Here is a 12831-nt window from a genome sequence, read left to right as displayed (position 1 = left end):
TGCCGAAGTGCTATGTTAGCCTATGGGGACCTTCTAGAGCAGTTTTCTAAGTTTTTGTAAGTCAAAGAAAAATCGTTTGATCAATCGATGAAATCCTTCGAATCGTTCGATCAAACGATTTTACTTTGAACGCAAAACGGTCAAATTCGGTAAAAAAAAACGTTGACTTCGATATTCGAAGTCGAAGTATTCCAATTCGATGGTTGAATTTTGAAGTATTTTTACCTTCGAAATTCGACCCTTTATAAATCTGCCCCTATGTAAAAAAAAAAATCATTATTGGTTAGTCTATTGTTTTTTTAGTAGCAGCTGTTGCTTTGACAAATCATTGTCTATCTTCAACCACTTGCTCAAATAAGTATAACTGACTGTAGTGTTTGATCTACAATATTCATCTTTATTATATATCAAATATATGCTATTATATATACTCACTTTGGATAGCATGTTGGTGGTTGTGAGGGTCCGCAGGCCTGGTAGTCCATTTCAAGAGGGCATTTGTATGCTGCATTAAATTGGAAAGAGAATGTAACAGAAATAGTTTAGAAAGTCATTAAAACATTTTGTTTCATAACTGTATTGATCCGATATGCTTTTGGTTTGGGAAGTAATAAAAAATATGAAATCTTTCAAACACTTTGCAAGCGAAATCATTTGATTCGAAAGTTGACAATATGAATTCACAGGGAAATTCAGCATTTTGCCATGTGCGCATTTTTTTTACTGGCCAAAAATGTTGCTTTGAACATTTTTTCAGCAAGAAAAAAGGAAACCACCCATTGACTTTAATGCATTTTACTGTGAAAAAATATCCTTTAACTTACATGTATTTTGTGCAGAAAAGAGCAGCTATGAAAAAACACCCATTGATTTAGGGGCACATTTTCTAAGGGTCGAAGTGAATTCAAAGTGTATTTTCGAATTCAAAAACGTCGCATTTCGAAGTAATTTTTGGTTACTTCGACCATCGAATAGGCCAAATTCGACTTCGACTTTGATTTGAATTTGAAAATACTTTGAATATTCGACCATTCAAAAATCGAAGTACTGTCTCTTTAAAAAAGTTCGACTTCAACACTTCGCCACCTTAAACCTGCCGAATTACTATGTTAGCCTATGGGAACCTCCTAGAACCTATAGCCAAAATTTGGCTAAATTTTAAAAAGTCAAAGTATTTTTTTTGAAAATCGTTCGATCGATCGATTAAATCGTTCGAATCGATCTATTCGAACGATTTCTACGATCGATCAAACAATTTAAATTCAAACAGAAAAGTTTGACTGTCGAATTTGGCCTATTCAATGGTCGAAATACTAAGTTTTTAATCTTCAAAATTCAACCCTTGATAAATGTGTCCCTTAATGTATTTTGTGAATTTTTGCCATTTTCTTTAGTTTAGCAATTTTTTTTTGGAGAGCAAAGTGGGACAGATTCACTCATTACTCACTCATTCACTCACTAGTTTTGAGTTTTAATAAATGCACACACATACGATAATTTCTAAAATTCATATTTACATTTTACAAAAAATTATATGTATTTTAAAAGAGTAGAAGACTGCGGTAATGTCCCTGTAAGTGTCGTCATAATTTTGTCTATATGTCATAAGGACTGAACGTTTTTTATAAACACTGCTTTAGATTGAATATGTATTCAAGATTAATATGAATAAATTCCATTCCTAACTATAAACACCTGTGGTATTTTTAGTTTTTTTTTTTACAAAGTAAGAAAATGATAGCCAAAAAAAACCTGGGTGGAGGTCAAAAGAATTCAGAATTTCTTTCCATATGTCCCTTGGCAGCAACAACAAAAAAGTGAAAGAACGATTGTGAGGGTTTGGCTATGGTTTTTCCTTTTACCCATATTCTTACATCATCATAAAAGTAGCATACATCATGCAGTAGATAAAGAAAGCTTTTGAGATGAGCATGCCACCTACCACACATGTTTCCAGTACTGTTTCGCCAATCTACACACGTTCCCTGCAGCTGGCACTGTCTGGCATAGCTTTCTAAAATGGAGCAGAGGTTAATCTCATCATCAGTTTGACAGGCTTTTTTCAAACACATCTGGAAGTAAGTGTCCGGTGGGATGTTTTCATGACATGGAGCAAAGACCCTGAAATAAAAATTATTTTGTGAAAAAGAGTTTTTTTATTAAATAATGTATAATATTGTAGAAGTTGACAAAAAAATGTACATTTGAAAAAAAAATTCACCAGTGAAAATCCTATTTATTAAGACGATGGGGCCTATTTACTAACACTACTTATATTTTTTTAATCATATTTTTTTCTCAAAAAATTTATGTTTTTTATTTTTCTAAAACTTTAAACATTTGAGATTTATTAAGTGTAAAAACCACAAACAAACTTTGGCAACTAAAAGCAGTTGAAGTCCTATAGAAATCAATTGGAGCTGCACTGATCCTACTGGACCTTTTTTAGCCATTCAGACTTTTAGAGAGATTTCTTTATACTAGTAAGTGATGGGCGAATTTATTTGCCAGGCTGGAATTCGCAGAGAATTTGCGCGATTCGCCGCTGGCGCAGAAATTCACGAAACAGACGTGGAAATTCACGAAACGGCCACAGAAATTCGCTGGCGGTCAAAAAAAAATTGGCATCCAAAAAAATGGATGCCTGCATTAAAAACGGGCGTCGGCATCAAAAACAGGTATCTTGGTAAAAAAAACGGAAGCCGGCGTCAAAATAAAGAGATGCTGGCGCCGTTTCGCAAATTTTTCGCTGATTTGCCGGCGAAGCGAAACGGCGCAAATTCGCTCATCACTATATACTAGTAATTTTCTGAAATTGTCTGAATTTTTTGAGGTTTTTGGATTCCTTAGGGCATTGGTCAGCGTTTTTTCCATTCTTCTTTTTTTTATTCAGATCTTTCATACGTGGTTTTAAAAAAAATAGTTTAATCTTGGTTTAAGAAAAGCAACAGAAACAATTATCTGTTAATTTCTCTCAAGCAAATTATCAGATCCCTCGAAATTGCATAGTATACCTGTATATCTTATGTTTTTCTTTAAATCATCTTTAGATCATCTGAGCAACTACTGTAAATCTGGAATCTTGGTTTTAGTACATGTTCCAGTATATGAATTCATATAATTTTATCTAAAAATGTCTTCTTAATAGGTAATTGGTCAATTAATTGGCAATTTCTTTTTTTTTAGTATGAGATCATTAAATTGGAGGTTATTTTAATTCCTTGTTCAAATTACCAGGATTACACTTTGGTCAGTTTAGGTGACGTGTATGCTTATATTCATTCATAGTTATACATAAATGAAGCTGCAAGTGAAAATAGTTGAAAAAAGGAAATCTCTTCATTCTGTGTTTACTCAATTAGCAAAAAAGGGCTGTTGAGTAGTGATGGGCGAATTTATTCGCCAGGAGCGAATTTGGGGCGAATTCCCGTGATTTGTCGCTGGCAAATAAATTTGCGAAACTGCCGCGAACTTTTGCCGACGAATGTGTGCTGGCGCCAAAAACGGACGCCAGCGTCAAAAATTAGACAACTGAATTTCGCGGGAAATTCGTGAATTTTTCTGAGAAACGCCCCAAATTCGCCGATCGCTGCTGTTGAGAGAGGCATAAGACATTGTTCCTTTAGTCCATGTACAAATAAATAAATCTCTCTGCATATAGATCCCTACTGTGTTCACTTCAAAGAGGATACCAATATAAAAATAACTAAGCCTTTCAAACTTCATTCTGGCCTAGCATTTTTAATTAATTAGTAGGATTGCTAGATGTTTCATTAGCTCAATGTAAAGTTTTCAAATTCTTATTATAACTGTTTAGTATTCTAGATGTCCCTAGGTATGAATGATATATAAAATATACAACTACTGTATATATAAATTAGCAGTATTTGTTGCAAAAATACCATTCTGCAGTTTATATCAGAGAGAGATTTAAAATATGGTTTAAGCACAATAATGAAAGTTTTACGTACGAGCTGTTTATGATGTCACATAAATTAGTTTCAATACAAGTAGTTATTGTAGGTGTTTGTTCAGTAGTGTTAAGGGGGAGTGCCTGGCTGCAGATTGGATCTGTAATGTTGTTAAAGTTCCAGAATGGAGCTATTTGGGAACACTCTGAAGCATATGTTCCATCTGGAAAAAGGCAATCATCTGATCTGTTATTGGTAAAAGTTCCTGTAAGAAAGATTAAAATGAAATACAAATTGAAAAATGTATATTCCCTTACAAGAAGCAAAACTATATATAACCTGGGGCATAACAGAACATGGAGTAAATGTGTAATCTTGTACGGGTATGGAAACTGTTATCCTGAATGCAAAAAACCTGGGGTTTTACAGATAAGAGATCTTCTGTAATTTGAATCACCATACATTGTTTACTAAAAACATTTAACCAATAAATAAATAATAAAATCCAAATGTTTTGCCTCCAATAAGGATTATTCATTAAAGGGGTTGTTCACCTTTGCGTTAACTTTTAGGGGCAGATTTATCAAAGGTCGAGTTGAATTTTTGAATGAAGAAAATTCGAATTTCAAGCTTTTTTTTGTGTACTTCGACTAGGGAATAGTCCAAATTCGATTCGAATTTGAAAAAAATTCAAAAATTCAAATTTCGAAATTTAATCATGTACTGTCTCTTTAAAAATTAGTCTTCAACCATTCGCCCTCTAAAACCTGCAGAATTGCTGTTTTAGCCTATGGGGACCTCCTAGAACATATTTGGAGTCAATTGGTGGACTTGAAAAATCAAAGGTTTTTTTGGGGAAAAACTTTGAATTGAATTTGATCGAATGCGTTATTACTTCGAATTCGGCCTAATACGGACCTATTCGATAGAAAATGGACCTATTTGACCAAAAAAAACTTCAACTTAATTTTGGTTGTCCTTTTTGAATCTCGAAGTTTTTTCAATTCGACCCTTGATAAATATGCCTCTATGCGTGATGTATATTCTGAGACAATTTGCAATTGGTTTTTATTTTTTATTATTTGGGGTTTTTGAGTTATTTAGCTTTTTATTCAGCAGCTCTCCAGTTTGCAATATCAGCAATCTATTTGCTAATGTCCAAATTATCCATGCACTGATTTAAATAAAAGACTGGAATATGAAAAGAAGAGGCCTGAATAGAAAGATGAATAATAAAAAGTAGCAATAGAAATAAATATGTAGCTTTACATAGCATTTGTTCTTGAGATGGGGTCAGTGACCTGCATTTGAAATCTGGATTGAGTCAGAAGCAAATAATAAAAAACTATAAAAAAGAAAAAATGAAGGCCAATTGAAAAGATGCTTAGAATTGGCTATTCTATAACATACTAAAGTTAGACCACCCTTTGAAAGGGGCAGTTCACTTTTGATCTAATTTTAGTATGGAGATGAGTGGCTGGCTTATTTCTATTCATCTTCCAGTATCTCACACAAACCACTGAAATAATTCAAAAGGCAAAAAAAAAATGAAAACCAACTTGGTATAAAGAAACTTTGGGTTTTTACAAAACTGAGCTAATTTCACCATTAGCAATGGGCTCTTTGGCCTAACTCCATCAGAATCAGCCAAAGATCTAAGCATAATAAGGGGGTTTGGGGGGAAATATAATGCTAAATAATTAAAAAACATAAAATGAAATAATTAAAAAATCAAAAGCAATACAACATGATTGCAAATTGCTTCAGGATTAACGACAAAAGTTTTGCCAAGTTTCAATTAAAAAAAAAAAGGCCATTAAATCCAATGTATTGGGAGCTGTACAAGTCACAGCAGAATGCGCATTGACTTTTTGCATTTTGCTAATTTTCCCTGTTTCACATTTTTTTGGCCAGGTGAAATGGGATAGATTAACCCATCATATTAAAAGTTAATTCAAAAGTTAATTTAAAGGTAAACTACCCCTTTAAGTTTTAAACCTATTTCTAGTTCTGATAACCCAAATATTTATCTGAAGGTAATGAAGAGCCACTTAAAGGGGCAAATTTACTTAAGGTCGAATATCGAGGGTTAATTATCTGTCGAATTGAAATCCTTCGACTTCGAATATCGAAGGCGAAGGATTTACCGCAATTCGTTCGATCGAATGATTTTTCTTTGACCAAAAAAAGATAGCAAAGCCTATGGGGACCTTCCCCATAGGCTGACATTGACTTCGGTAGGTTTTAGGTGGCGAAGTAAGGGGTCGAAGTTTTTTTTTTAAAGAGACAGTACTTGGACTATCGAATGGTCGAATAGTCGAACGATTTTTAGTTCGAATCGTTCGATTTGAAGTCTTAGTCGAAGTAGCCCATTCGATGATCGAAGTAGCCAAAAAACCATTCGAAATTTGACGTTTTTTTTCCTCTATTCCTTCACTTGAGCTAAGTAAATGGGCCACAAAATGTCCACTGCTACAGAGACTAGAAAAGTAGATTATAAAAAAAGAATGGTGGGAAGAGAAACGGACAATTTTAGATTCCTGGGCCTTTACACTGCCTCCAGCTGGTCCAAAAAGCCTTAACCAAATATTTTTTTTGTTATTATAACATAGTCAAGTGCTGTAGCCTGAAACTATAAATATTGGGGAACTCATTAAAAACGTAATAACTTACAATTAAATTTCTTTCAAGTAATAGTGCGAAATAGGTAAAATGTTAATAAACTTACCACACAGACCTTCGGTGCTGTTAAGAAACGTACTCAGAGGTAATGTTAACATAAACAGTGTGTCACTAAAGATAATGTGAGCTTTTAAAGCTGCAATATTCACAACAATGTCAATCACAGTACTGGATATGGTGATGCCATCCTTTGTAAATCCAGGGGATACAATCTTCTGGTTGAACATAATCTAAAAGAAGTAAGAACTTTGGTTAATGTTTCTGTGATATACCAATGTAGAATACAGGTATGGGATCTATTATCTAGAATGCTCGGGACCTGAGGCTTTCCGGATAACAGGTCTTTCCGTAATTTGGATCTTCACACCTTAAGACTACTATAAAATCATGTAAATATTAAATAAACCCAATAGGCTGATTTTGCTTCCAATAAGGATTAATTATATCTTAGTTGGGATCAAGTACAAGCTGCTGTTTTAATATTACAGAGAAAAAGGAAATCATTTTTAAAGATTTGGATTATTTGATTATAATGGAGTCTATGGGAGACATCTTTTCCGTAATTTGGAACTTTCTGGATAACAGGTTTCTGGATAACGGATCCCATACCTGTACTATAAAAATCTCTTCTAGGTGAGATAAAAAAGGTAATTTACAAAGGGCTAGACATACGTGCAAGAGCACCAAGAGTTGGAGAACATGTTCCTTTGAGTTCCATGCACAAGCATTTGTGCCTGGCCATTGCATTTCTTTCTTTATGAATTCTGAATGATGTCCAAGCTAGTATGCCAGGAGTTGCCCATGTGCTGCTTTATGCAGGTAGTTACAGAGACATAACTTTTTGAGCTCCAATCTATGGAGACTAATAACAAATGCTATTGGGGTAAAGTGCAAAAATACATTGTGCTTATTGCCTAATTTTTGTAATTGTACCTTGCCCCATTTTTTAAAAAGATTCTTCAAGTCTGATAACTGAGGGTCATCCTTGGCTAATTCACCAAATTTACATTTTTATTATTTATCTCATACAAGTCAGTAGATCTCAGCCCAAGATTTTGGGAGTTATTTATCAAAGTCCAAATGTCAAAAACGACTTTACTTCAAAATCCAAATTTTTAGCAGACAAAAAAACTCAAAGTTTTCAAGATTTATTAAAGCCAGAAGCTGTTAAGGTGGTTACAACCATGTGCTAGATTTTGTCTCAATAACTATAAGTACTCTGTATAATTCACGAGAGAAAAGTCATGCTAGCATTTACTTAAAAACATCTGTCAAATTTGCATAAATAATATCTTACATCTCATTGGTACTTTATACCCATGTCTATTTAATAGAATATGCCTCTGTCTGTGCAAAGTAAATCTAAATGTAGAGCATCCAAGTACAAAACAGGACAGTCTTCTATACATTTTGGGGGAATGCCAAAAACTTGAAAAATGTGAGGGTTTATTTTTACTATAAAATCCGAATTATTAGTGGGAGAAAATTTACATTTTCTGAGATTTATTACACCATGAGGATGGAAAAAGTCAGAATCCAAAAATCCGGCATCTCAGACCTACCGAGGTTGTATATAGAGGTTGTATATACTGTAAGTCAATGGGGGAGGTCCCTATCCTATATGGAAGTTTCTGTGGTCTGTGCTGGAATTATCCTGAAAATCCAACTATTTTGGACTTTTCAGGCAAAAATCCAAAAATGTGGGCTTTTAGGGAAAAAGTCCGAAAAAACGAGCGGTTTTGGAAAAAAATTAAAAATTGTATGATTCTAGTTTGGTCTGACTTTTTGTTTTAAAAATATAAGAAAAATTCAGATTTTGATAAATAACCCCTAAGAGTTAGACTGAACTTTGCAATATTGTAATTACTGTAGGTGCAATGAAAAGAATAGCTACAGGGGAATGGGCTTGAACTTAAAATACTGTTGAAGCCAAATACAAGTTTGATTGCATCAGTCTGAGCACTTACATAAAATGTACAATAATAATACACTTTCATTTACAAGTTATTGTTTTTCCTTTATGTGTGTCTGGCCAGCCATACCTGTTTGTTCATTGCACCATTTTTCATGGAGCGCATCAATGTCACTATATTGTTTTCAAAAGAAATAATGATCATTTGTGGACAGCTTGCACTATTGGCTTCACTGCAGTAGTCATTTTTTGCAAGGATCAGAAAGTGGTTATATTGCTCATTGATCTCTTGCACTAGAATGTTGGTACAGTTGTTGACAAATTCATATGTGGTCCCATCGAAGGTCATGTACTGGTTGTTGTCCATTACAACACAGACACCTGGAGGAAATACCAGTGTATGAATTCAGTGGTATTATTACTTTTATACACAATCAACATGTTCATAATGTACATTTTCCACCCTTCAAGTTCCTCAGTAACAAAATGCCCAGAATTCCAGCATCATTGTAGATTGGATTTAAATAACCTGCCACAGATCTTGGCCCACCAAAGTTATATATTTGAATCCATTAATTATATCATTGAGGTCTTTTGAGCTCTGAGAGCTTTGACACACAAGACTTTTTAGTTGTATATTGAAGTGTTGTAATTTTTAGTTGTAAATGAAGTTGCACATCATTTTGCAAGCAACTATGAAGCTACAAATGATAATCCTTGGGTTTTCTGCAATTGCATGCGTTCACATATTACAACTCCCATCCATACATAAAGTACTGTATACTGTGTTGAGTACAGCAAATACAACTCAAAGAGCTGTAATAGGCTATCATGTATTACAATCTAAGAAACACAGCCATTATACAGAGGGTTGAAGCCTACATCACCTTTTGAAGACCACCCATGCTTGCTTCAGGATTTTTTTAAAATAAAGCTCATAAAAATGTGTATGATGTTGACATAGTAGTTATCCAGTAGTATTAGAGAATGATGTGCCAGTGCAGTAACTTATAACATCCAGATGTTCCCAATTGCTCAGGGCAAGCTACATACACTTTATGGATTCAGGTTGTTCATTGAAATATAACTGTCCATGCTTCATAAACCCCCAATTTGGCACAGGATATGTTTAAACTACTGATTCTCAAGACCGTGTATAGAGTCTTTTATTAGAATAATAGATTTAGGGGCCGATTCACTAACTTCGAGTGAAGGATTCAAAGTAAAAAAACTTCGAATTTCGAAGTTTGTTTTGGGCTACTTCGACCATCGAATGGGCTACTTCGACCTTTGACTACGACTATGAAAAATCGTTCGACTATTCGACCATTCGATAGTCGAAGTACTGTCTCTTTAAAAAAAACTTTGACCCCCTAGTTCGGCATCTAAAAGCTACCGAAGTCAATGTTAGCCTATGGGGAAGTTCCCCATAGGCTTGGCTAACTTTTTTTGATCAAAGGATATTCCTTCGATTGTTGGATTTGAATCCTTCGAATCGTTTGATTCGAAGGATTTAATCGTTCGATCGAAGGAATTATACTTCGATTGTTCGATCGAACTATCTGCGCTAAATCCTTCGACTTCGATATTTGAAGTAAAAGGATTTCAATTCCTAGTCGAATATCGAGGGTTAATTAACCCTCGATATTCGACCCTTAGTGAATCAGCCCCCTAATATAATATATTAGAATAGAAGAAATGTTAATAAAATATAAAATACAAAAAAAATAAATTACACGAACATCCCCCTTTCTCAGACAGAAAACAACACAAATACTAGTCCATTCATTAATCTGATAAGCCTTTTGCAACCTCCTTTTTATTGTCCTACCACTCACTCGCTTATTCTCTCTGCAATCCATCCAGAATAAAGCTGCAAGATTCATCCACCACTCGTCCACCCCACCTGCAAAACCTCCTCTGTCTACCATTACATTCTTTCATCAAACTCCCCATCCTCGCCTATAAAGCTCTCAGTAACTATGCTCCACTTTACATTTCAACTTTCATCTCCAGATACTCTCCAAATCAAACACTTTGCTCCTCTAATAATCTTGAATTTTCTGCTCTACAAACCTCACCATATGTATGTCGCCAAGACTTCACCAGACCAGAGTTAAATGTCACCACAAAACCCACCTCTTTTGTAAAGCTTACACACTTACCAAATAAAAGATGTGGGATATCCCTTAAAGGGGTTGTTCACCCCTGTTTAACTTTAAGTATGGTGTAGAGAGTGATTTGCAATTGGTTTTCATTTTTTTTATTATTTGTGGTTTTTGAGTTATTTAACTTTTTATTCAGCATCTCCCCAGTTTGTAATTTTGACAATCCAGTTGCTAGGGTCCACATTACCCTAGTAACCATGCATTGATTTGAATAAGAGACTGAAATATGAATAGGAGAGAACTGAATAGAAAGATGATTAAAAAAAAGTCAATAAAATGTGTAGCCTTACAAAGCATTTGTTTTTAGATGAGTCAGTGCCCCCCATATGAAAGATGGAAAGAGTAAGAAGAAGAAGGCAAATCATTTAAAAACTTTTAAAAAAAGAAAAAATGAAGGCCAATTGAAATCTTTTTAAGAACTAGGTGTTCTATAATATACTAAGGGGCATATTTATCAAACAGTGAAGTTAGAGATCACCACAGTCCACTAGTGTGAAATTCTGCCTCTCTCCATTCATTTCTATAGCATTTTTAAAAGAGTATTTATCAATGGGTGAAAGTGAAAGTTCACCCTTTGATAAATATGCCCCTAAATGCTAAATTAAAGGTGAACCATCCCTTTAACACATATCTTTCTGCTCATCTCATCTGGCTAATTCATTATCTGATGAGCGAATATGTCCCATTTTGCTGAAAAATGTTGGGAAACTGCAAAAAAAATCATGAAACGCAATTAACTCAATAGGCATCAATTTTGTTACACGTGCAACAATACATTAAAGTCAGTTGGTGTTTTTTGTTATGGTGACTTTTTTATCGCTGCAAAAAATTTTGCGGCAAATTTTTGCCACAGTTTCTCAAAATAATTTGCACATGGCAAAGTGCGTAATTTTGCCACGAATCCATGCCTGGAGAAAAAAACTCGCTCAACTCAGTAACAATGTCATAACTGTCAATATTTTGTAATCTACTTCTCCCACATAATATTATACCTTCTGTATAAATTATCTTCACCATATAAATAGTAAACCCTTGTGGGCAGAGTCCTCATTACCTAATGTATTTATTTATTTGTCATGTATGTACCCCTGTTTGTGGAAAACACTGACATGCTATAAATAAATGTAATAATAATTACATTTAATTCATCATTTATTTATAGGACACTCTGGATAAAATAATATTTTACACAGGCTTTTTGCAAATTTCACATATGTATTTGTCCTCAAAACATACAGTATATTTTTTGACTATGTAAACATAAACACTTACCTTGACATTCATAATGATAACAACAACCATTAAGGCTGTATACCACAATAGGCTTAGAACCAGTAGCACATGTTACTTTCTCTGCAACAGGGCATGTCACTTGTTCAAGAGTAACAATGTTGTTCCCATGGCATGTGGCCACTGTGCAGTTATCAAGGTTCCACTTCTCATTTGTCTAAATTGGAAAATGTGTAAAATCGCATTATTTAAAATTGTAATATGAAGATTCAAAGGCAAACATAAATCAGGAATCATGTTTTGCTTAGCTAGAGTTTTCAGACTTTAGTTTAGTTTAGACTTTAGTTTAGTTCCGCATATAAGTGATGAGAATGAAGCCCAGCTACTTTTACAAATAGAAGCGGCTTAGCAACTACATCAAGTTATTATTATTATTATGGGTGACTTCAATTATGAAGACATTGACTGAGGTAATGGGGTTGCCAAATCAGAAAAAGATAGTAGGTTTTAAAATATGCTGAATAAGTTATACACTAAATGGCAGTGTGTTGGGAGTTTCCTTAACTAAGAAGGATCTTGGGGGTTTTGTAGATAACAAGTTGTCTAATTCGGGACAGTGCCATTCTTTGGCTACTAAAGCAAATAAAGTTCTGTCTTGCATAAAAAAGGCATAAACTCAAGGGATGAAAACATAATTATGCCTTTTTATAGGTCACTGGTAAGGCCTCATCTGGAGTATGCAGTGCAGTTTTTCACTCCAGTCCTTAAGAGGGATATAAATGAGCTGGAGAGAGTGCAGAGACTAAGTGCAACCAAACTGGTTAGGGGGATGGAAGATTTAAATTACGATAGTAGACTGTCAAGGTTGGGGTTGTTTTCTCGGGAAAAAAGGCTCTTGCAATGAGACATGATTACACTTTACAAGTAC

At 34.3% G+C, this 12831-nt stretch overlaps 1 protein-coding gene across 1 annotated transcript in view; it reads right to left on the bottom strand.

Moving 5' to 3' along the window:
* Positions 1–12831, bottom strand: part of LOC108713470 (intestinal mucin-like protein) — a 32131-nt gene that overhangs the window by 18504 nt on the left and 796 nt on the right. The window contains exons 2-6 of the mRNA XM_018257037.1: positions 11946–12120; positions 8636–8886; positions 6640–6823; positions 3972–4176; positions 1943–2121 (exon numbers count right to left, since the gene is read on the bottom strand). Of these exons, the coding sequence (XP_018112526.1) occupies positions 1943–2121; positions 3972–4176; positions 6640–6823; positions 8636–8886; positions 11946–12120 (994 nt within the window). The remainder of the gene's footprint in view (positions 1–1942; positions 2122–3971; positions 4177–6639; positions 6824–8635; positions 8887–11945; positions 12121–12831) is intronic.

The sequence above is a fragment of the Xenopus laevis genome, chromosome 4L (genome assembly GCF_017654675.1).
Source record: "Xenopus laevis strain J_2021 chromosome 4L, Xenopus_laevis_v10.1, whole genome shotgun sequence".
In the NCBI taxonomy this organism is placed as follows: Eukaryota; Metazoa; Chordata; class Amphibia; order Anura; family Pipidae; genus Xenopus; species Xenopus laevis.
The sequence above is the reverse complement of the archived record's forward strand: the minus strand, read 5'-3'. Positions and strand labels throughout refer to the sequence as shown.